Raw genomic sequence first — 25,762 nt, forward strand, 5'->3', positions numbered from 1 at the left:
GTATCTTGCGTGCCGACTATTTTTGGGCTTCGCTCTTCAAATATTGTATTGAAGCGGTCAAACGCTATCACCCTTGTCAAATCTATACTCAAAACATGCACACACACCCCTCTTTTTTCTGTTGTCACTATTTGTCCTTTTACTAAATGGGGTATCGATTTTACAACTTGTAATCTGCCTTTAGCGGCGAATCACAAGTACATTATCGTGGCTGTAAACTACTTTACGAAATGGGCCGAGGCCATGCCCACTTATAAAAACGATAGTGAAATGGTAGCATTGTTCCTTTTTAATCAAATTATCTCAAGGTTCGGTATCCTGAGAGAGATTGTCACTGACCATGGCAGTCATTTCCAGAATCAAGTAATGTCTGAATTGGCTCTCAAATTGGGTTTCCGGCAAGAACATTCATCTCCTTATTATCCTTAGGCCAATGGACAGGTTGAGGCAGTTAACAAAACTCTTAAGACGATCATGCAACGAACAATCGACAAAAATAAGTCCAGTTGGCATCTTATGTTGTATCCAGCTCTTTGGGCATACTGAACCTCCGTGAAGGCTGCTACTGGTTTTACACCTTTTTAGTTAGTTTATGGGATGGAATCTATCTTTCGTATCGAATGTCAAATTCCATCTCTTAAGTTAGATGTTGATCTCCTTCCAGAGACTTTGAGTCTCGAAGAGTGCTTCCTTCACTTGGAACATCTCGATGAGCAGCGTCGAGATGCCGCCACGATGAATGAGGCTCATAAGAAAAGGGTTAAAATGCAGTATGATAAAGCTGTCCGTCCTTGAGTCTTTTCTGAAGGTGACCTTGTCTTGGTCTATGACCAAGCTAAGGACACCTTGGGGGTAGGCAATTTTAAGCCTATGTGGTACGGTCCCTTCATTATTAAACGAGTTTTAGAAAAAGGGTCATATGAGTTAATCGATTTTGAGGGAAGCAAGTTGGCGGAGCCCCGAAACGGGATCTACCTCAAGAAGTACTTTGCTTAAGTAGTAATTAGGCAATGGATTCTTTGTACATATCTCATCTAGAGTTTTTTGATATCAACACTTTTTGGTCTTCTGTGGTAGGTGTTGATGGATGACTTCATCTATTTTCGATTCGCCGATGGTGCTATTCGGCACACTCGGAACCTCGCTTCCACAGCTTGGGTACTCTACTATCAAACTGCTCAGTTGATGGTATCAAGGGGAGTATGCATTAGTCCCACTTCAAATAATATGGCTGAGTATACTGCCATCATTAATTTACTATCTGAGGCAATTTCTCACGGAATCGACTCATTGGTAGTTTATCTTGATTCGCAATTGATAGTGTTGCAATTGAATAACATTTATCGGGTAAGGGATCCATGTCCATATCGCCAGTATTTAAGGGTGAGGTTGTTGCAAAGATCATTCACTTATATTAATTATTTTCACATTCCAAGATCTCATAATTGGTTAGCTGATTCTATCGCTAATCAAGCATTAGACTGGCACATCAATCATTCATCACAATAAAATAAAGCATCAAAAAGTCGAACTGTATATATATATATATATATATATATATATATATATATATATATATATATATATATATATATATATATATCATAAAACATCTCGGGTATACATAAGTCTGTCCAAAAATAATATACAAAATTGGGACTCAAATGCCCATAGTCATGTGTAGTACATCTAATGCCCCAACTCAGGATGAGCAGCTAAGTAGGTAGCTATTGCATTGGCCACATGCCTAAAAGTGAAAACCCAGTCACGTGGCATGCCAACCACATGACGCTGCATATCCTCAGGAAGATCCTCTACCGCCACCATCGGTACTCCGTGAGTGAGTCTCACCAAGTGCTGCTGGACTGTGTGAAGTAGTCGCTCTGTGTCTGCAGCTGCCTCTTCGGCCCCTCAGCCATGACGTTTATGCTGTGGGAACTCATCTGGTCGTACTGGACCAATATCTGGAACATGATCATCATATTAGTCATTTGAATCCTATCAAAAATATTTTTCAAAATTCATTATTATATTTGAAAAATTCAAAAAAATCATAAAATTAAAAAGAACTTACCAATGTTGCCCCATGCTGCGGTCGGTGGTAATACTAGATCGGGATCTCCTCAGAAATCCAACCTAGCATAAGGGTAGTCATATATGGCGATGATCTGTTGATCCCACCAGGAAAAGAAGTCATCATCAAATGTAGTCCATGGGACGTCCCCACCACCTAGACATTTCATCAGGTCAGCCCACCTGCCCATGCGTGGATCTCGTGGGGTGCTAGTGGAAACTGCTACCCTAGGGCAGAGTGCAGGGACCCTCTCAAAAAAAAAGAACACAAAATAGTCCCATATCAAAAGTTTTTGGTTTGCCCTCTCTTGATGGAAGTGAGCTGGCTTTTCAAGCTGGCCAGAAGAGGAGTACACTAGTCAAACACGGTGGTGAGACAATCTACCGCCAAGCTCATGGTTAGACGTGATGCCTGGTGCAAAGAAGCTTATCCGTTCACTCTAGCTATGGTGAACATGATTATCCTCAGCGATAAACTCTCCACATGTGTGATTGAAATCTGACTTCCGACCTTTTTTGGATGTCTCGAGAAATATATATGTACGTAGTCCTCGATCGAGAGACTTCCTCGTGTCCTGCCCCTAGAATGTACTACCTCTCCCCTTCGGGAAAGGCCTGTGATGAAATAAATATTGTCCACTTCTATCCTGAGTGGCATCTGGTCAATCATAAATGCATCATCATCAATACTCCAGTAATCAATGAGCATTTCAAGCAGACGTGTGTTTGCTTTCATATTTGGCAATTTAAAGAATTTGAGCAAATCACATCCTTGTAAGGCATCCACAGCATTAGGATTGTTCATGACCTCATCATCCATTGAGATATGCTCTCTTTCTCGCCAAGTGACTCGCATCCTGAAGGAAAAATGATTTTAGACCATTAGCTTTTTTATTTGAAATGTTCGCGGCATATACGCGGGTCCATTTACACACAATCACATGTAGGGCCCGCGTGTATGCGGGTTTCATATTTCCAACCCACGTATATGCTGCAGTGAAATTTTTGACAAAATATTCAATGGTAAAACGTAAATTAAAAATTCTAAAACTAGTCACAATTGATTGCAAGACAAGTATAAGAGTTACCTAGGGATTTTGGAAGAATCTGAAAAGTTGAATTTGGCATATGAAAAGTTTGCTCCTTTTGATCCACTTCTTTGCTCTCAAACTCAAATGGTGAAAATGGTGAGTCCAAAAGCTCTTTTATAGGTTTTGAAAATGCAAAATTTTTTCAAAATTTTATTTTGTTTGGCCTCATGTAACTTTTAACTTGGGAGCTTAGAATGTCGAGAATGGTTTGATTTTCAGGACATTTGGGACGTTTTTTCGACGGTTTCGAGACGGTTCCATGATTGCTGACTCATCATGGCAGGTATCGTTTTCTCACTGGAATATAGGTTAGGGAAGCCATTTTTTCGTTGCATTATGCATACTAGCCTCCATCTATCTATACATTTTCCATAGGGTCGATCCCATCGGGTTATGGTTCGTAAACCATCTTCATTCATCGATTCTTTAAATCATGACACGATGGTACAATCCATCCTTTACATGGGCATCGTAGTTGGCACCTCACTAACATTTTTTGGCCATGCTGCTCCAGTTTGAGTAGGCTCAGGAGTCCTCTGTAGTCCTGCCATGACTTATGTGATGAAGACTCATTCCTCTTTGCTTCTTTGCTTTCGTTCTGGCCTTGTTCATTAGAGGCTCCTTTGTGTTGAGTTGTACTACTACATTGCATTTTGACCATTTTCACCTTTTGGATGTTAGCCGGCTTCACTTGGACTTGTGTTTAAGCCAACTTTTGACCATGACGACTGCAAAATCAAACTTGCACACCTTTAACTTCTGTAACTTGACACACCTTGACCCATGGAAGGAACACACCTTTGAGTGTTATTGACTAGTTTTCACCTCCCTGCATTGAGCATAGGAATGTTCCAATCCCAAGAACTAGATCATCTGTTTCACCGACACTCGTTCTTTCCATTATACTATAGCATTATTTTATTATTTTTCCAGCTTAAAAGAAAAAGACAAAAAAATTATATATTCCAAAAAAGAGCGGGAATGGGACAATATTTCCATTTATTATTGGCAGTTAGAGTCAGTCGTGTCACCCTTGAACAAAGCACTCAAAGCAAAGTCTCCTCCATTTGGGCAAGATTTAGTTTGACATAGGTACGCCTTAACCTTGTTATTGAGTCAGTTCTCCCCCGATTGGTTATCTCTTCCAATCATATGGAGAGTTCGTTCGTGCCTTCTGCATGACGAACTTATATAGAGTCATCATATGCTACCACATAGTCACATTGAGTCGTGCTTTTGTTCAAGGGAATTTAGCCTGAGTCAGCTTCTCTGTGGTGTCTCTTGACTCATTTTTTAGTCGGCCATCCCTGGTTGTCAGTATCATGTCTATCATCACATCAGCTATATTGGTCCCTTGTGCTGGTTTGAGAAGGTCCCCATTGACTTCTTGCTAACGGGTCTTGTCCTTATCGATGATGACATCTTGCTCTGAGGATAGGCCTAGAGCTACACCCTGGCCCTATTTTCATTATTGATAGGTCACCTTGTGCTCAGCATCGATCAGTATCATGGGTCTTTGACTGAGTGGTTTCCCTTGTGTTCGACATCAACTTACATTATCACACATTGGGACTCATGCAGTACCTTGGTTTCCATTTGACCCTTTTGGTGGATAACTTTCCTTTGTGTTAGCTTTCATTATTGGTTGGTTCAGAGGGTTTATGTTGTGCGCTAGCTACATCTTGTGTACGCCGGAAACGTACTTCGGTTGGGTTACTACATCTTTTTTCATCCAATTCCTTCCACATTATTGGCCTACGGGTTACACTCATGCTAGATTGATGAAGGATGCCTTAATGCCTTCCTTCCAGCAGATCTTTCCCCATCGACTACGACCCATTGCTCTGGGGCAGAGATCTAGAGTCCATTTGGCAGTACCTTGGGGTTTGCAGTCATTAGTGGTAGATCCTTTGCTATCAACAGTGGGAAATCATCATTGTCCCCTGATTGATAGATTCTTACAGGTGTTTGACTCCAACTCATCTATTCACACTTGTTAGATTGTACTGGGTACCTTGACACTCATTATCATTATCGATGAGTAGTCTTGTGTTTGTTAATGGTATACATCAATGGCCGGTGATCAAACAATTTCTCACATGGTCGACTCCAGATCATTTATTCCCATAGTGCAGAAATGTACCACGGCAGTCGGTGACGACCTCAAGTTGCATTAGCATTCATTGGTTCGCTTGACAATTGCTCCTGTTGCTGCTAGTTGATACCACCTCACCTTATATGTTGTAGTCATTCATGGTGACATTCTATATGCTGGCACCTGAGTTTGCAGTGTAGTACCATCCTATTCCATCATGTTCATTTGGTACCTTTTGTGATCAGTGTTTGATATTAGTGATGCGGTTCATTCTTCAGCATCATTGACATTCCTATATGTGATATTTAGACATGTACTTGTTTGATCATGATCAGATGATCCATTATGTATTTTCCATTTCTTTATACTTGTATACTTAGTGGATCCGATTATACCTGATATGAAGACATTCTTTACTTTCTCTGAGCATGGGTATGCCCGCCTCAGACAATGTTTCTTTCTGATCTCCTTTAGTGGTTTAGTAGGCTAAACACTGGTGAAGTCCTTCTCAGTTTTTGATAGATTTCCTTTCCATGAACTTGCTTAATACATTTCAGCCATCATGTACCCCTTCTGACCTCATATATTAGGGGGCCTCTATTATAGCTCCAAATATCACTCTTGAGGTTTGCGATGCTGCACTCATGGCCCAGGGCAACCCCTCCTTCTTGACCTAGTCCAAAATTTAAAAAACAGTGTTTTCTTCCCTATACGTGACATTGCCCTGAGATAAACATGTGTGTACGCAAGTCTGTGTATATCCAACCCATGTATATGTCTTGAAACACTTTAAAAAAATAAATCTCCTTAATTTCGGGTGGAGATCACGGGTTTTACCTGCTAATTACCTATTAGTGCTCGTGGGCCAACTGTTCCCAACGAATTCCCAACTAAAAAACTACTTCGGGAGAAGTATAAAAAGGCTTCAATGGGAAGGCCTAAGGGAGGAAAGAAGAGAGAGAAAGGTTACTATGCTAAGATTTCCCTGAGCAAGTTTGAATATCCTAGTGCCTCTTGCACTTCCCCCATTTACAGGAAACCCTTGTTTCCTTGTGTGATGATGTCCATCTACTACTTGAGATATCATGGAGTAAGTCATGGAAGGAGTTTGTTAAAGGCTTGAGACTGGATGAATCCGAAGGACAGTTTTGCTTGGAGCCTGCGAAAGGACGAATCAAGTGAAATTATTCCTTTCTGTACTTTATTTGTCTAGAATAAAAGAAACACTTGTCTTTGTTCCTGACATAAATCTTCTTCATGTGTATGATATCCATGTTATGATTCATATATGAATGGTTGTTTAATTGCATAACTAACTACCTTTCAATATACTATGAAGATGATTTCTTTATGATGTTTAGTCCATATACTGTTGTACTTTCTTGAATTGATTGTTTTGTAGGTTGAAGGAGCAAAAGGAACTCCAAGAGGGTTTGGACCCTGGAAGGATCTTCCCAAACATAGGACCCCCAGGTACACCCCTTATCATATATTTTTCTTATATTAGCATTATGGCTATATGGAATGTGTGTTTCTCTGTATAGACAACCTCTGATCTGCTAGGGTATCAACCCAAGACCCTAGGGGAATTCATCCCTTAACAGACTTCCCACCAATTGACCCTAGGGGACCCGTTCCCAACAGGCCCCCAACACAAACATGGTGACTCACCCTCGAGTCACTCAGCTGGCAAGGAGATCTTGTCACAAAGACCTCCCAGCTCCACTTAGACTAATGGAACTTCACCAGTGCACTGTGTTGCCACCTGCTTCATCTTTCGACCAGCTGCTCCGTCGTTTTCCCTCCACTATCTGACTGTATCTTCTGCTGAGTCACCTGTAGACTAGCCAAATTTCCTTCAATAGTGGCCATGATCAAATATGCCTCATCCAAACAAGGCTTGAAGCGATACTTGAGCACTGCTTCCTTGTGCTGAGCTATGTCCACCTGCTCTTTCAATGCCTTTGCCTCCTACATCTTTTCTAACCTTTGTGTGATGGCGATAGTGCACGCCATCGCTTTAATTTCGTCATATTGTTGCTATAGTTCATGTGCCTCCATTTCCAACCTCTATACGTTGGGGTCCTCTTGTAGGTTGGTGACTACTTCAAGCGACTGCTCGAAGAGCATAGTGCAATCCTTTACTACCCTATTCACTGCTCCCACGGAGTCTTTCACGCTGTCTCGTGCTACTTTTTGACTTCTGGCGGGGTTGAAGGCTGGGCCTTCAATTACAGTTTTGCAATTTTGAGGTTCAGGTCAAACTAAACCTTTGCCAACTCTATTCTTGCATCACGCACACCGGTAGTGAGCTTTCAAATCCACACATCTACTGGCTCATCATCAGGAATGTCCAGCTCTGGGACAGACCTGCATGCCTCAGCCACTACCTTGGCCGTGTGCTCATTTTTTGTGATGGCTTTGACAAGATCAATAGTGGAATCTTTTTGTATAGTCATATGAGCATTGTTGACTTTTGGCTCACTGATTACCTATAATGTGTGTTGTTTGTGGGCTCGAAGTTCCGCGATCATGCCATCTTGCAAAATGTGAAGTGCCTCCCTGGGAAGTGTGTCCAAATTGAGCCCAGCTCCTTTGAGGGCATTGATATTGGGCCTGTCAGCTTCAGTCTTTTTGGTTTGCATTCCCTCTAGCAGCACTATGGCCTGGGGATCTAGTGTGCGCACCATCCCTGCTGCTTCCGATGTGCAGGCGCCAAACTAGTGGACATCACACTGCTTCATCCCACACTGATCTTGACCTGTGACACCTGGATTTGCAACTCATGTAGGTTCGTCTGAATGGCACCCAAGGCCTGCTTCTGCTGTAGCTCTATTACATAGTAATTTTTCACCATCACTCATATCAGTCCCCAAGCAACATCTCCATTGTGTCATACATCATACAAACATGTCCATATCTTCCCATTCATTTAAGAAGATCAAGAAAGTGCTCTCTAATCCTGAAGATTGACCCTTTTACCTATGTTTCTACATCATTGCGAGTAACCATCATTATTCTTGTGATGATTCTCTATGTTGAACTATAATGTTGCGCCGTCATCACAGGGGTACATTAGTTTCTTGCGACAGTCAGATTTTAGGGCTCGGAGCAAGTCCTCAAGATTCTTCTTGCAACGATTTGCCTGAATGCACTGCTTCCATGCAACATTGTCGCTAAGCCATAGTGTATGACCCATGATGATACAGATATGGTGAATTAGTTCAAATAGAATGCTTCTAGGTGTTTCTAGAGCTGGTTGTTGGGTCAAAGGAGCTCACCTTTCCTCCTCTGGGATGGTAATTCTACCCTTTGAGAAATATCCCTTGAAGATAAGCTCCCTCTCCCTCATTTCATGGAGGCTCCTCCTCCTATAAAAGCATTCCCCATTGCTATGATTAGCTAGTTCTGAGTTCTTAGTTCCTAGTGCTTGGTTTTGGATTGAAGCAAATTAGCTAGCTTTGGTGTGAGTTTGCAGTGTGAATTGTTGATAGCTTAGCAATTGGTTGTGGAGTGTCTTAGCTTTTTATTAGAGCTTGTGAGTGAGAGAGAGAGTTACCATCCATTTGGGTGATCCATTCTTGAGAGTGAATGCTTGAAGAAACATACCGACTAGACCCTTTGAGAAGGCTTGTGATGTCAAGGCTTGGTTATAAGCTTTGCTTTTGATTTATTCTAATACAATCAATGATGGTTTCCTATGTCTTGTGTATAATATGCTTGATAGCTTATGGTTCCTTGAAACTGTAAGTAAATAGATCATTGTTGTTTGTAATTACGTGTTTTGTTGTTCTCTTGTGTTGTTTCAGGTTGATTGCTCATTGAAGAAAAGGAAAATATAGTTGGGACAGTGCAACGGAAGCTTCTTCAAACACTAGTTTGAGGTAGGCCTTCAACGATGACTGTTTAAGGAAATTGATTGTTGTTTTGTTTTTCGGTGAGTAGACCAACTCTAGGGCTAGAGGGGTTGCCTCTGTCCGCAGAGGTAACATTTCCTACTTCACAAGCTCGAACTCTTGCAGCAATTCTACGGTGGAGTCCCTTACTGTATCATCGATATCATTCAAATCACCTTCTGTTAAGGTGATTAGATTAAGAGAAGTTTTACTAGCCTTAGACTTCTTTGTGTGGCCCTACCTTCTCTAGATCCCTATTATGCTTAACACAGAACAGAGTAGTCTCTGGGTCCGCTCCTCCCTATTCCGACTGTTGGTCCTACTTCTCTGTCTCCGGGGAAGGTGACTTTTGACTCCTGTCAGAGTTGAGCTCCTCTTCTTCTACTTTTCATCCCATCTGCTTCGCGGTGATGCACTCTGCCTTGCCCTTGTCCTCAGCCTCCTTTTTTCTCTTTGCAACCAATTGGTCCATCTTCAGCTTGGCCTCTTCCTTTTTCCACTGTGCTGCGGTCTTGCTAGACCCAGCTGTCAAGTCGAGGTAGTGCACCAATCTGCCAGCCAGTAGTCAAGGACCATTGTAATCACATCGTTTGTGGCTAGGTATGGCAGGTCATACCATTTCTGCTCAGGATCCTTTTGCATGCGTATCGAGACATAGTGGAAGTCAGCCTTGAACTCCACATACTCTTGCAGCTTCTCAAAAACGGTTAGCGACAACCGTGGTTTGTAGTTGATGGCCATATGGATACTCATCTCCATCAAGATCCAAAAGATCTTGTTGTCCTTGAACCTTTGAGAGTCCTTTGTAGCCCATAGCGAAGAGAACTTAACTGCTTCCGGTAGGTCGAGCGCGACACGAGGAAACTGGCTATCCTCTAGTAACTCCCACGTGACCAACACTATGGATAGTAGTAACCATGCATAGTGGAATGTTTTGATGTGATCTTGCACCTCTCTGCATTTCATGAGGAAATCCCTTCAAAGGTAGTGTTATCACTCAAGAATTTTTTTTTAAATTGATCACATCAGTTCGATTGTTTGTCAAAGGGTTGGTGTCAATTTTGGGTCTAGTCTTTTCATCTGGTTTTAGAGTCTAAATAGTTTGAATAGGAGTCTTGTTGAGAGTATTGTTGGTATGTATAAAGGGATCAATTCTCTGTCTTAGTCTATCATTGGCCTCATATCTCACATGGATATCATATGTCCAAACTCGTTTCAAAGCTGAAATTGTCTAGGTGATTTCGTAGCGCATAATTCATATTTTGCACTGGTTGCGCTACGAAATTGGGGATTTGTTCGAATCCATAGCCAATATTTCACAGCTGTCTCCTCTGGATTCTGTGGGAATATCTGACTCAACATGTCACAGTGCTGGATCTTATCATCAATATACAAATAATACTACTATGTTTCATTCTCAAGGTTTTTCCTATAATCCCGCTACATTGGCCGAAGTTCTGGTATCGAGTGGAGGTCAATATCTTAGCATGCCTATTGTACAGAGTTCTGCTTCCCTCCAAAAATCTGCATCTAGTGAGAATCTCACAGGGGAACATACATCAGGTTACCTAAATTTTCCGTGATCAGATTGCCAAAGAGGAGCTATACATGGTAGTATCTTTGATGAAAATCCAGAATACATCAGGCAATGGCTGCAAGAGTTGGAGAGAGAACTTTTTAGTGATATTGATGAAGCAAGTATCATTAGCCCCGCTCAAAGCACATATATTGACAGGGAATGGGCAGACACAATAGAAAACCTCTTGTATGAGGATTCCCCTATGCATTCTCCGATGGAGAGCACAACCTTGAAGGATTATTCTAATGGAAGCATAGATTATCCCAGTGTTGCAAATATCTCTGATTCATGTTCTGTTTCACAAACTAATTCTTTGCAACAAGAAGCATATGCATCAACTGGTCACCAGCAAGATAATGTTCATATAGGGAGCTCTTCCAAACAGCTGTCAGTTCAATGTGCAACTGCAATATCTGAAGGTAAAGAAGAAATGGCATCACATATAATCACAAAATTGAGAGAGTCAGTCTCAATTCAAGGAGACCCAATGGAAAGACTTGCAGCTTACATGGTGGAGGGTCTTGCTGCACGAATAGAATCTTCAGGAAACGAAATATACAAAGCTTTGAATTGTAAAGAGCCACCAAGCACTGATACTTTATCTGCCATGCAAATGTTATTTGAAGTTTGCCCATATTTCAAATTTGGTTGCATGGTGGCCAATGGTGCAATTTGTGAAGCCTTCAAGGATGAGCAGAAGGTTCATATACTAGATTTTGATGTTGAGCAGAGTGATGCAAAGGCTTTTTTTTGTATCATCATTTTGCTGCAGAAGGTGGAAACTTTCAGTCGAAGATGGCACTGGCCTATACCTATTATCGACAACAGATGTATGAGAAATCTGTTAAGCTTTATGCAGAACTTGCATCTGTAGCAGTAGCTAGCTTTCTTAGTTTCAATGAATCACCATTGGTTGAACCAGTACGGATCAATGATGGAGCTGAAGAGAACAAAGCAGCATTAAGGAAGTCGCGTGGTGAGGAAGATGATGATTTCCAAATTATTGAATATCAGGCCCAGAAAGGGAATGCAGTGGCAATGTATAAACTTGGTGTATTTTACTACTTTGGTTTGAAGGGGGTTCCCCGTGACAATGCGAAAGCATTATCATGGTTTCTTAAAGCGGTTGAGAAGGGAGACTCAAATTCGATGGAATTTCTCGGTGAAATTTATGCAAGAGGTTCTGGAGTTGAGAGGAATTTTACCAAGGCACTAGAGTGGTTCAAGGCTACCTCTAGGCGAAAGCGTTTTTCTGCATATAATGGCATTGGCTATTTGTATATGAAAGGTCATGGAATAGGAAAGAAAAATTATACAAAGGCAAGAGAATTCTTCAAAAAGGCAGCTGAAAATAACGACCCCATGGTCATGGGCATTACAATCTAGGAGTGTTGTACTTTAAAGGACTAGGTGTGAAGAAAGACATTAAATTAGCTTCCAGGTATTTTATAACAGCAGCTAATGCTGGTCAACCAAAGGCCTTCTATCAATTAGCAAAAATGTTCCAAAAGGGATTGGTCTGAAAAAGGATCTTAAGATGGCCACTACATTCTATAAGCTTGTTGCAGAGAGAGGACCTTGGGGATCCTTGTTGCGTTGGGCATTAGAGTATTACTTGAAAGGGCAAACAGGCAGAGCTCCGCTATTGTACTCGAGAGTTGCTGCGCTTGGATATGAGGTTGCATAAAGTAATGCTGCATGGATTCTTGATAAGTTTGGGGAATATGATATAGGCATAGGAAAGTCAGGTTTCTGCAGTAATGTTGAACGACATCAACGTGCACACACCCTTTGGTGGCATGCATCAGAGCAGCTAATTAATTTTGCATCTTGGACAAATGGCATTTATCAAATAAACAATACCGAAGCTCAGGTTCTTTCAGTTTGTCTTTTTCTCCCAAGTTCTGATGATAGTTTAGTTTAAATGCATGCATGGTTTGGTTTTTTTTCATCGACTGAGGGAGGATTTAGGCGCTTTGGAAATGAATGCGTCATGGATGCTAGCAAAGTAAATCAACTGAAGCTCTTTCTCAAACAATGCAACAGCAATCCCGCCATTCTTCAGGACCCAGCTCTGAAATTTTTCAGGGACTATCTTGAAAAGCTCGGCGCCAAATTACCAGATTCTGCATACGGCAAGGGTGAATCGGCAAAGAAGACAGAAGCTAAAGATAGTTTTGTGGATGAGAGCGATGATGACATGCCAGAACTCGAAGAACAGTTTGGCCCTTCAAGCACTACCCAGAAAGTGCCCGAGGAAACTGCCAGTGATGAGGAGATAGTTGAATCTGACGTGGAACTAGATAATGAAGGAGTCATTGAGCCAGATAACGATTCTCCTCAAAAAATGGGAGATCCATTTATTGAAGTAACTGACGAAAAACGAGATGAAGCCCAAATGGCAAAGTCAAAAGCAATGGAAGCAATGGCAGATGGTGATTTGGATGAGGCTGTAAATCATCTCACAGAGGCTATTGAAAGCAATCCCACATCCGCGATCATTTATGCTACTAGAGCTAGTGTGTTTTTGAAGATGAAGAAACCTAATGCTGCCATTCGGGATGCTAATGCTGCTATCAAGATAAATCCAGACTCTGCAAAAGGTTACAAATGGCGAGGCATGGCAAGAGCAATGCTTGGTCACTGGGAAGAGGCTGCCAAGGACCTGCACCTTGCTTCAAGGCTGGATTATGATGAGGAAATATCAGCTGTTCTAAAGAAGGTTGAACCAAATGTGCATAAAATTGAAGATCATCATAGGAAGTATGAGCGTCTATGTAGGGAAAAGGATGAGAGAAAGAAAGAGCGTGAAAGGCAACGCAGACGTGCTGAAGCTCAGGCGGCATATGAAAAAGCAAAAAAGCAAGAGAAAACCTCTACGTGTAAACCATGTGGGATGCCTGGTGGCTGCTCAGGTGGGATGCCTGGTTGCTTCCCAGGTGATATGCCTGCAGGTGGAATGCCTGGTGGCTTCCCAGGAGGAATGCCTGGTGATGTTGATATGAGCAACATCTTGAATGATCCAGAGCTGATGGCTGCATTCAGTGAACCAGATGTAATGACATCACTTCAAGATGTGATCCGTTCAATGAGTGGCTGTTGAGAAAATAAAGCTCAAGACAGTCAGAGTTTAGTATTGAAACTGCTGAAGCTGCATAATTAACGATCAGTGAACCAAATTTTGAAGACTTTCCTATCAGCATTAAAAAAGTTTTTGTGTCAAAACACATGTACAGGGGAAAGGCTTACAACACACGAAGGACGTGGAACTCATTACTAATTCAAGAAAATCAACATGGCTAATTACTTCCGAATATCTTTGAAGAAAACAAAGGCATAAAAACAGGGACAGTTTCCTGTTTCTCAGCAGAAGTAAAGGGATACGACATTAAGGACCAGTAAGAAGTTTCGAGCACCTACCACAGCCAAACTAAAAGAGACCACTTGTCACGGAATCAATCCTGATTGTAATAAATGCTAAATTCAGCATGATGTAGAATTAGAATCCTAATTGTTTTAGGTTTCTAGAGCTGTCAATTTGTAGTCTGCTGTATTTATTAGTTAGTTTCAAATGTTAGCAGGTGTCATCATAGGCAGAATTGGAGTTCCCCTCACGCTGGAGGAGGAACCTCAGTTAGGTAGAAGAGCTCTATATATAGCTGAAACAACAATGTAAAGGGGGTTGGGAAAACTTTATGACAGAGCATTGTATTTGGCTTATGTAAAGACAGAGTTTTAGTAATATAATTTGGCTTTACTTCTCAGGATTCATGAAGGATTTCTATGTTCAGAATGTGTGATCTTGTCCTTTCCTTAATTTTTACAGTTGTATAGATGTATAATCACTCAGAATTCACTGATTGTGCTCTGATTTCCTGTATGCATTTATAAACTGTGGTTCCATATGAGTTGTGTTCTGAATATTCAAATGCTGAATGCCCTGACTTCTATGTAAAGGCAGTATCATTGTTTACTGAGGTCTTGTTGACTCCATGGGCCCAATGGAAACTTGTTTAATGTATTTCCAGCATTCATTTTATCACTGTTATTTCACAAAGAGTTAGCCATCTTATTTTAAGCAAAATCATTAACCCATCCAGAGAGAGCCCTCTCAGGTTGAGGAGGCTAAGCCTCAACCTAAAGTAGGTCTGAAATAGTTACTTGAAGTCTTCCTGGTCAGCAGCCTTCCAGGGCCTAATTTTGAGATAACATTTTGGTGCGTCTGCCGGGAGCCTGAAGATTATTCATTCCCGAAATCATGAAGCTGAACTTCTGAAGGTAGTAGGAGCTCAGAAGGTTTTTGAGGCTGCAAATCTACCTTGGCGACTCCATTGTTGAAGAATTCGAAATTCATAGATTCATGGTGATTCCACTTGAGTTATGAAGGACCCAGATGCTACCATTCTTATTTCAAGGTATGCATGCATAAATTTTTCAGGGATTCATGGTTTCCCAAATCATTTTCCAAAGGATGCATATTTTCTAAGGAATGGTCCAAAATTCAATGGAGAAGATTTGAGTTTAACTTTGAAGCATATATCAGATTTCTGTGATTTTACCGAGCTTCTTAGAGTTAAACATGAGGATGTTTGAATTATGTTGTTCTATGATTCATTTCAAGGGAAATGTAAACAGTGGATTGAAAGCTTTCCTACCAAATCCGTTAAGTCATTTGAAGACTTTTGGCTTATGTTTTTGGAGGAATGGATAGATAGATCGGATGCGGTGGAAAATTCTCCTTCAATTCAAGGTTTCAAACAATGGAATAATGATCATAGTAATGGAGATACAAATGAAAGTTTTTCTTTGTCCTTGTCCTCGTATCTAAAATCATTTGAGTGTAAGGCAGAGGATAAGATGAAATTTTTGGATGAAGTTGCTGAAGACATTGAGAAAGACATTGAAGGTTTAGAAGGTCAAATTCAGGCATATAGTTTTCATAATCATGATCATTATTTTCAGAAGGTTTCTATGGCAGAACACAAGGAGAGAGTGTTGGTTCCTTTCTCTTTCACGATTGAGGAAGTGTACGCTGTTGTTGAAGATCAGTTTGCACAACCAGAAAGTTACAAGAATCATCAAGCTAATCATGTATTCTGGGATCCTATAGCTAAATATATGGAAGAGTTTTACTCTCCAGTGTTTCAGTTTTTCTATGAAGATCAGAGGAAATTTCAGTGGCAGTGGTCATCACAATATCATAGTGGCTCTGAACTTCGATGCAGTCAAAAAACTCAAATATCAGATAAGACAAATGATTGGCTACATTGGAAATTTCACATTGATTGAGCTGAAGGAAGTTTGAATTGATAGGGTAGGTAGGTAGGAAAATGTAAATAAGCTCAAGGTCAACTGAGCATTTTTCAGTAGATGTAGATTTCTTTCTCCTACAGTCATCATTAAGCTTAATCCCGAGGTGAAGGCCCAAGAAGCTTGAAGGGGATGTTTGTCAAGCAGATTTCCGTTTGTAATAAAAAAGATAAAGCACTGGACCTACGAGTTCTTAGTGTACCACAGGAGCACACTATCCCAAGTGGAGCCACTGTTATCACTCAAGAATTTTTTTTAAATTGATCACATCAGTTCGATTGTTTGTCAAAGGGTTGGTGTCAATTTTGGGTCTAGTCTTTTCATCTGGTTTTAGAGTCTAAATAGTTTGAATAGGAGTCTTGTTGAGAGTATTTTTGGTATGTATAAAGGGATCAATTCTCTGTCTTAGTCTATCATTGGCCTCCTATCTCACATGGATATCATATGTCCAAACTCGTTTCAAAGCTGAAATTGTCTAGGTGATTTCGTAGCGCATAATTCATATTTTGCACTGGCTGCGCTACGAAATTGGGGATTTGTTCCAATCCATAGCCAATATTTCACAGCTGTCTCCTCTGGATTCTGTGGGAATATCTGACTCAACATGTCACAGTGCTGGATCTTATCATCAATATACAAATAATACTGCTGTGTTTCATTCTCAAGGTTTTTCCTATAATCCCGCTACATTGGCCGAAGTTCTGGTATCCAGTGGAGGTCAATATCCTAGCATGCCTATTGTACAGAGTTCTGCTTCCCTCCAGAAATCTGCATCTAGTGAGAATCTCACAGGGGAACATACATCAGATTGCCAAAGAGGAGCTATACATGGTAGTATCTTTGATGAAAATCCAGAATACATCAGGCAATGGCTGCAAGAGTTGGAGAGAGAACTTTTTAGTGATATTGATGAAGAAAGTATCATTAGCCCCGCTCAAAGCACATATATTGACAGGGAATGGGCAGACACAATAGAAAACCTCCTGTATGAGGATTCCCCTATGCATTCTCCGATGGAGAGCACAACCTTGAAGGATTATTCTAATGGAAGCATAGATTATCCCAGTGTTGCAAATATCTCTGATTCATGTTCTGTTTCACAAACTAATTCTTTGCAACAAGAAGCATATGCATCAACTGGTCAAGAGCAAGATAATGTTCATACAGGGAGCTCTTCCAAATAACTGTCAGTTCAATGTGCAACTGCAATATCTGAAGGTAAAGAAGAAATGGCATCACATATAATCACAAAATTGAGAGAGACAGTCTCAATTCAAGGAGACCCAATGGAAAGACTTGCAGCTTACATGGTGGAGGGTCTTGCTGCACGAATAGAATCTTCAGGAAACGGAATATACAAAGCTTTGAATTGTAAAGAGCCACCAAGCACTGATACTTTATCTGCCATGCAAATGTTATTTGAAGTTTTCCCATATTTCAAATTTGGTTGCATGGTGGCCAATGGTGCAATTTGTGAAGCCTTCAAGGATGAGCAGTAGGTTCATATACTAGATTTTGATGTTGAGTAGAGTGATGCAAAGGCTTTTTTTTGTATCATCATTTTGCTGCAGAAGGTGGAAACTTTCAGTCGAAGATGGCACTGGCCTATACCTATTATCGACAACAGATGTATGAGAAATCTGTTAAGCTTTATGCAGAACTTGCATCTGTAGCAGTAGCTAGCTTTCTTAGTTTCAATGAATCACCATTGGTTGAACCAGTACGGATCAATGATGGAGCTGAAGAGAACAAAGCAGCATTAAGGAAGTCGCGTGGTGAGGAAGATGATGATTTCCAAATTATTGAATATCAGGCCCAGAAAGGGAATGCAGTGGCAATGTATAAACTTGGTGTATTCTACTACTTTGGTTTGAAGGGGGTTCCCCGTGACAATGCGAAAGCATTATCATGGTTTCTTAAAGCGGTTGAGAAGGGAGACTCAAATTCGATGGAATTTCTCGGTGAAATTTATGCAAGAGGTTCTGGAGTTGAGAGGAATTTTACCAAGGCACTAGAGTGGTTCAAGGCTGCCTCTAGGCGAAAGCGTTTTTCTGCATATAATGGCATTGGCTATTTGTATATGAAGGGTCATGGAGTAGAAAAGAAAAATTATACAAAGGCAAGAGAATTCTTCAAAAAGGCAGCTGAAAATGACGACCCCATGGTCATGGGCATTACAATCTAGGAGTGTTGTACTTTAAAGGACTGGGTGTGAAGAAAGACATTAAAGTAGCTTCCAGGTATTTTATAACAGCAGCTAATGCTGGTCAACCAAAGGCCTTCTATCAATTAGCAAAAATGTTCCAGAAAGGGATTGGTCTGAAAAAGGATCTTAGGATGGCCACTACATTCTATAAGCTTGTTGCAGAGAGAGGACCTTGGGGATCCTTGTTGCGTTGGGCATTAGAGTGTTACTTGAAAGGGAAAACAGGCAGAGCTCCGCTATTGTACTTGAGAGTTGCTGAGCTTGGATATGAGGTTGCACAAAGTAATGCTGCATGGATTCTTGATAAGTTTGGGGAATATGATATAGGCATAGGAAAGTCAGGTTTCTCCAGTAATGTTGAATGACATCAACGTGCACACACCCTTTGGTGGCATGCATCAGAGCAGCTAATTAATTTTGCATCTTGGACGAATGGCATTTATCAAATAAACAATACTGAAGCTCAGGTTCTTTCAGTTTGTCTTTTTCTCCCAAGTTCTGATGATAGTTTAGTTTAAATGCATGCATGGTTTGTTTTTTTTCATCAACTGAGGGAGGATTTAGGCACTTTGGAAACGAATGCGTCATGGATGCCAGCAAAGTAAATCAACTGAAGCTCTTTATCAAACAATGCGACAGCAATCCCACCGTTCTTCAGGACCCAGCTCTGAAATTTTTCAGGGACTATCTTGAAAAGCTCGGTGCCAAATTACCAGATTCTGCATACGGCAAGGGTGAATCGGCAAAGAAGACAGAAGCTAAAGATAGTTTTGTGGATGAGAGCGATGACGACATGCCAGAACTCAAAGAACAGTTTGGCCCCTCAAGCACCACCCGGAAAGTGCCCGAGGAAACTGCCAGTGATGAGGAGATAGTTGAATCTGACGTGGAACTAGATAATGAAGGAGTCATTGAGCCAGATAACGATTCTCCTCAAAAAATGGGAGATCCATTTATTGAAGTAACTGACGAAAAACGAGATGAAGCCCAAATGGCAAAGTCAAAAGCAATGGAAGCAATGGCAGATGGTGATTTGGATGAGGCTGTAAATCATCTCACAGAGGCTATTGAAAGCAATCCCACATCCGCGATCATTTATGCTACTAGAGCTAGTGTGTTTGTGAAGATGAAGAAACCTAATGCTGCCATTCGGGATGCTAATGCTGCTATCAAGATAAATCCAGACTCTGCAAAAGGTTACAAATGGCGAGGCATGGCAAGAGCAATGCTTGGTCACTGGGAAGAGGCTGCCAAGGACTTGCACCTTGCTTCAAGGCTGGATTATGATGAGGAAATATCAACTGTTCTAAAGAAGGTTGAACCAAATGTGCATAAAATTGAAGATCATCATAGGAAGTATGAGCGTCTACGTAGGGAAAAGGATGAGAGAAAGAAAGAGCGTGAAAGGCAACGCAGACGTGCTGAAGCTCAGGCTGCATATGAAAAAGCAAAAAAGCAAGAGAAAACCTCTACGTGTAAACCATGTTGGATGCCTGGTGGCTGCTCAGGTGGGATGCCTGGTGGCTTCGCAGGTGATATGCCTGCAGGTGGAATGCCTGGTGGCTTCCCAGGAGGAATGCCTGGTGATGTTGATATGAGCAACATCTTGAATGATCCAAAGCTGATGGCTGCATTCAGTGATCTAGATGTAATGACAGCACTTCAAGATGTGATCCGTTCAATGAGTGGCTGTTGAGAAAATAAAGCTCAAGACAGTCAGAGTTTAGTATTGAAACTGCTGAAGCTGCATAATTAACGATCAGTGAACCAAATTTTGAAGACTTTCCTATCAGCATTAAAAAAGTTTTTGTGTCAGCACACATGTACAGGGGAAAGGCTTACAACACACGAAGGACGTGGCACTCATTACTAATTCAAGAAAATCAACATGGCTAATTACTTCCGAATATCTTTGAGGAAAACAAAGGCATAAAAACAGGGACAGTTTCCTGTTTCTCAGCAGAAGTAAATGGATACGGCAGTAAGGACCAGTAAGAAGTTTCGAGCACCTACCACAGCCAAACTAAAAGAGACCACTTGTCAGGGAATCAATCCTAATTGTAATAAATGCTAAATTCAGCATGATGTAGAATTAGAATCCTAATTGTTTTAGGTTTCTAAGAGCTGTCAATTTGTAGTCTGCTGTATTTATTAGTTAGTTTCAAATGTTAGCAGGTGTCATCATAGGCAGAATTGGAGTTCCCATCACGCTGGAGGAGGAACCTCAGTTAGGTAGAAGAGCTCTATATATAGCTGAAACAGCAATGTAAAGGGGGTTGGGAAAACTTTATGACAGAGCATTGTATTTGGCTTATGTAAAGACAGAGTTTTAGTAATATAATTTGGCTTTACTTCTCAGGATTCATGAAGGATTTCTATGTTCAGAATGTGTGATCTTGTCCTTTCCTTAATTTTTACAGTTGTATAGATGTATAATCACTCAGAATTCACTGATTGTGCTCTGATTTCCTGTATGCATTTATAAACTGTGGTTCCATATGAGTTGTGTTCTGAATATTCAAATGCTGAATGCCCTGACTTCTATGTAAAGGCAGTATCATTGTTTACTGAGGTCTTGTTGACTCCATGGGCCCAATGGAAACTTGCTTAATGTATTTCCAGCATTCATTTTATCACTGTTATTTCACAAAGAGTTAGCCATCTTATTTTAAGCAAAATCATTAACCCATCCAGAGAGAGCCCTCTCAGGTTGAGGAGGCTAAGCCTCAACCTAAAGTAGGTCTGAAATAGTTACTTGAAGTCTTCCTGGTCAGCAGCCTTCCAGGGCCTGATTTTGAGATAACAGGTAGCATGCCTAGTTAAACTGTATGCCCTCCACACACTAGGCTACTGAGGCTACTACTAGTGCCGCACTTTGTCTACACAACACTTCTGCATAATCTTTCCTGCCAAGATTTGTGTTGCTACTTTGACAGCTAGGTCAGTTATATGTGTGATGGCATAGCCGCGCGACTTCTTGGCGAGTTTTAATTTGTCCTTCATTTCTTCAGCGAGGTCACGATCGCCTGTCTTCCAGCCAAACGCCATGGCCAGATTTTCTCCCGAGTGTGGCAACTGAATGATCCTATGGATTAGCATGTCATTTATGGGTATCAACTCTTTTAGCCACAAACACCCATCGTGTACTAAGAAAAACAACTTCTTGGTTGATCTGAAAATGGGGCACTTAGGCTTCTTGTCTAACTTACAAGAACCTCTCCCACTTCCAAAGCTTATATATCCCCAAGTCACAAATGATTAACCAATGCAGAAGTAAATATGCTTGAAAAATAGGTGTATGCTTGTGTTTATTTTAAACTATTTATGTGTTTTAAGATGATTTTGCTTAAACTGATATAGAACATATAATAATGAAACAATGCAGCAAATAACACACACACATAAGACAACAAGTTTAATATGGAGTTCACCCAAAACTCTTGGGCTACATCTCCTTGAGTTCTATTCAACTCAACTAGGCTCTCTAGGATTATGTTCTGAGTTCTTTTACAAGCTCCATGCTCAACTCCACTGGTTTACAAAGAACTCAGTGGGCTTAGAACACCATCTTCTCCTTGGCTCTGAAGCTCTCGACTTCCTGGCTCTACCTCGTGCTTTGGCTCTCACTCTGGCTCTCAGCTCTGGCTATGGCTCTTGGCTCTAGCTCTGGCTCTGGCTCTAGCTCTAGCTCTTCAGCTCTAGCTTCTTTGGCTCTGGATTTGGCTTTCTACAACCTTCAGCTCTCTAGCTTTTCACTTGATCTCCAAGTGACTCGAAAGGCTCTCTCAATTGCTCTGCGCAATAGCCTTTTAGCTCTCTCTAATTCTGCCTTCTGCTCTGCCTTCTGACTTGCTCTCAATTAAGCTCTCTACCTCCTTTGAGGTATTTTTCCGGCTTTTAAACTACCTTAGCGATTTCTCTGCGTGTCATCATCTCTCTGTGCCTATTTGGCTTCCCTGCTCCTTGTCTATTTGACTGGCCATCTAGATCTACAACTATGTGGCTTCTAAATGCATCATTGCCTGTAAAAACACCTGCTTTTAGTGTGGCATGATTATCAAGAGTAGTTACAGAGGTTTCGGGGCCTTCTCATAGGCAGAAACCCAAAATTAGAGAAAATTTCATTACATAGGCATTTTCCAGAAAATACACTATCGAGTGTGTTTTTCAAACTTGAAATCCTATTCAATCGCCCCTAAAATCCCTATCGGTTTTTCCATTAGGTGTTATATCGCATCACAGAAGTGTTTTGGGGAAAATCCCAAATACGCAGGAAATCATTGAAAACCTTTCAAAATCCTTTTTATCGGACTTCAAATACTATCGCATCCACCCTGATATCACATTGGTATCGCCTTTGGCTGTTGTTGCACTCTCCACCATTGATCTACGGGATCTCCGATCCAATGGTCGATATGCAATTTTGGGTGGCTTAAGGGTACAAAGGATACCCGCCCAAAAAGGCGGTTTTCCTCTCTCCTCTGCCAGCCACGTGTCGACCAGTCTGTGGGATCGATCGGAGCCAACCCAAAACTGTTTACCGCTTGAGGCCCGCCCGAAATCCACCTTTACAGAACTCAAAGTCTATGAAATCAGGCTTATAATTCCCCTTCGGGTTTGTTTTACCGCTTCGGGCATCGTTCCTTTGTATTTCAGTTTTTACACTGAAAAACGTTAATACACAGAATTTCCCTTTTATCGGATTTCAAATTTTATGAATTGCGCTTATGAAATCTGTCAGGTCTGGCAATTGTCGACTACCGATTTAATCCTGGCCATCCATTCCTTTCACAATTCAATGAATAAGATTGCACATCATGATCATTATCACATATCATGTTTAGCACGGCCTAGGGGTTTTTTCCATCGCCGATACCGATTCGCTGATCTGATCATCAGCGATCGGTGTATCGCATGATCGTAATCACCAGGTCCAGGGCCCTGATATCGCATGCGGGCTTGTCTCTGACCTGATTGATCAGATCGACCAATCGGGGTTTCTTCCACCTCTGCTTAAGTCCGGCCTTTGCATTTTTTCGATGCGATTTTCCTTTATAAGGGTTTTTTTCCATTTTTAGGCAGTTTTGCCTCTTTTTCCAAAGAAACAAGGCATCTTCTTTCTACGATAACTTTTGCACCCTAAGTCCATTTTAACCCATTCAAGTTGCAGTAGATTCTAAAGGAAAAGATATCTGCAATGGGGCTATTTCCAAGAACTTCCTTGGAATTTCATTTTCTTATGTGAGGATCACATAGACTTAGGAGTCTATCCAAAATCCATTTTGGATCATGCCTTCCCACTAAAGAATTTTTGGTCTCCAAAAGATTGATATACTAATCTGAATAGTAAATGAGAGTAACAACACCCTCTTCTTTTAGCCTCCACACACTTGCCTTGCATAGTGCCTCTGAACCGAAGTCTCTAACCACTCCCCTTTCTAGATGTGCTAGTCTTCCTGGGAAGAACTACCTTCTTTATTGTCTTCATGCAAAACTTCTACTCAGATGGTCATAGAAGGTTGTTTGCAATTTTTTGCCTTGATCATTTATCCAAGGTGGCTCAAACAAATGTGAATTACATCTACTCCACAAAACTTTCATTTGTACCTGATTGACAAGCTATCAACAACAACTGTTAATAACAACAAAAATACAGACAACAATTGGATGGACTAAACTCCTGCTTCAGCAAAGAAACAAATTTCACATCTTGTGAACACCTCCATGTCTTACATCTGCATACAAATGATGGACTAGATACCAAGCCCAAAAAACATGCTTTTAAAACAAATGACCCTTCATGTCAAGCATGTAGAAAAATACCATTAGGACTCTTTTACAAAATATGAAACACTTCATCATTATCTCCATTTTGGACACCAATTTAACTTCTCCCAAGTCAACATGGCATCACATGCATGTCAAAGCAATCAACCCTGCAAGTTAATTACACATACATGTTTAAAGACAAGTAAATCATCAACATCACTGTGTTCATGCATCTCATGCTCATGCATGCATTTCATCCTTCAACTTTCACTTAAGCACACTGTACTTTCGAAGCTGAAATGAAATATAATGTAGATGCATCAATAGACATGAAATCTTATTCAGATAAGAACCCTAGCTGTTTCTTACCAATCCCTTTCAAAGGTACTACCTTTGTCTACACATCATCATCATCATGTGAATCATCCTGAGACACATCATTCATGGAATCTTCCTTTCCATTTGTGCCATCTTCTCTTTCCACTTTCTTCAGCGTTTGTGGAAGCATTGCTAGATTCAGAGTCCGACACTTTTTAGAAAGATGCCCTTACTTATGGCACTAAGTGCACTGCATGTGCATCCTCTTAATAGCATGATTTTCCTTGTCCAATGGACCTTTGGCTTCTTGCCTCTTTTCCTTCAAAAGTTTCATGTGTGTGGCCATTCTCTTCCAACATTTAGAAACATTATGGCTATCCAAACCACAAAAGGAACATGTAATTCTTTTCCCATATCTATGTGGAAATTTATCATGCTTTGAAAAATCAAAAGGAAGATGTTTAGAACCATATTTATACCTACCTCTTTCACCTTTATTGCCTTCATGAGGAGGTGAAGCAAAGGAAGAAGTGGCTCCCTTTGGAACACCATCAATCTCCTCAAAGATTTCATAGTCTCCACAACTCTCTGGTTCAAGTGCGTGCTTCTGAACACCTATACCCTGTAAATAATGTTTCAAGCCATTGCATTCCTCTTGAATACAATCTTCACACTTTGTAATGCAACCCCTTCTTGGAGTTGTTTCAATGGCCTTCATGGCTGCTTTGGAACACTTCCCATAAGACTGTCCATAGCTAAGATTCAAATACTTAGGCCTTTCCTCAACCATTATTGGTTCAAAAATACCTTATGCATGCTTTCCCAAGCCCTTTCCTTCATAGCCCATCTTGGACATTAGCTTGGAACCTATAACTTTAGTATGTTTTTCAAAAGAAGCAATATAAGTATTCTTAGAGGAATTTGAAGACAAACTAGAATGGTTTACCTCTTCTTTAAGCTGATACTTGACTAAGGCTTCTTGGGCAACAAAGAGCTATGTCTCAAATTCATGTTGGCATTATGATACAGGTGTTGTCCTTGATGGCAACTCTCTTAGAGGTATGGTATAGGTGGCAACTCAATCAGATGACAGATCATAGTACAGCAGGTCAAGAGAGAGGTATACGTAGGTTAACCTTGATGAAAGTGATTATACACGCAGATGAGCATAACAGAAGGCACATATATGTACACATGTAGGTTCATAGAAGGAAAGGCGTGCACATGTCGCGACCTTGTTTTACCGTGATCCACGCATGGGCCGGTGGGCTGACTTGATGAAACGTCTGGGGGGTGGGGAAGTCCCAAGGAATGCATTCGATGATGAATTTTTTGCCTGGTGGGAGCAGCAGATCATCGCCGTGGATGACTACCCCTATGTTGGGCTGGATTTCCGAGGAGATCCTGATCTAGCGTTACCACCGG

General features: G+C 41.0%; 1 protein-coding gene and 3 pseudogenes across 1 annotated transcript; all 4 read left to right on the forward strand.

Annotated features, from left to right (window-relative positions):
* Positions 1 to 10,948: 10,948 nt before the first annotated feature.
* Positions 10,949 to 12,658, forward strand: LOC149257402 (ERAD-associated E3 ubiquitin-protein ligase component HRD3A pseudogene; annotated as a pseudogene).
* Positions 12,659 to 12,724: 66 nt separating this feature from the next.
* Positions 12,725 to 13,837, forward strand: LOC149257403 (uncharacterized). The gene has a single exon (XM_089371748.1). It carries the CDS (start codon positions 12,728 to 12,730, stop codon positions 13,835 to 13,837), a length of 1,110 nt encoding a protein of 369 aa, XP_089227874.1. The 5' UTR covers positions 12,725 to 12,727.
* Positions 13,838 to 17,273: 3,436 nt separating this feature from the next.
* On the forward strand, positions 17,274 to 18,768 carry LOC149257404 (ERAD-associated E3 ubiquitin-protein ligase component HRD3A pseudogene; annotated as a pseudogene).
* Positions 18,769 to 18,808: 40 nt separating this feature from the next.
* Positions 18,809 to 19,946, forward strand: LOC149257405 (FAM10 family protein At4g22670 pseudogene; annotated as a pseudogene).
* Positions 19,947 to 25,762: the final 5,816 nt, after the last annotated feature.

Source organism: Pinus tabuliformis, chromosome 6, assembly GCF_031772625.1.
Source record: "Pinus tabuliformis cultivar Carrire ecotype Pingquan chromosome 6, CPIR1, whole genome shotgun sequence".
In the NCBI taxonomy this organism is placed as follows: Eukaryota; Viridiplantae; Streptophyta; class Pinopsida; order Pinales; family Pinaceae; genus Pinus; species Pinus tabuliformis.

What these genes read in the sequence shown, in the direction of transcription:
- LOC149257403 (XM_089371748.1), top strand. Translation starts at nt 12,728, where the DNA reads ATGGATGCTAGCAAAGTAAATCAACTGAAGCTCTTTCTCAAACAATGC.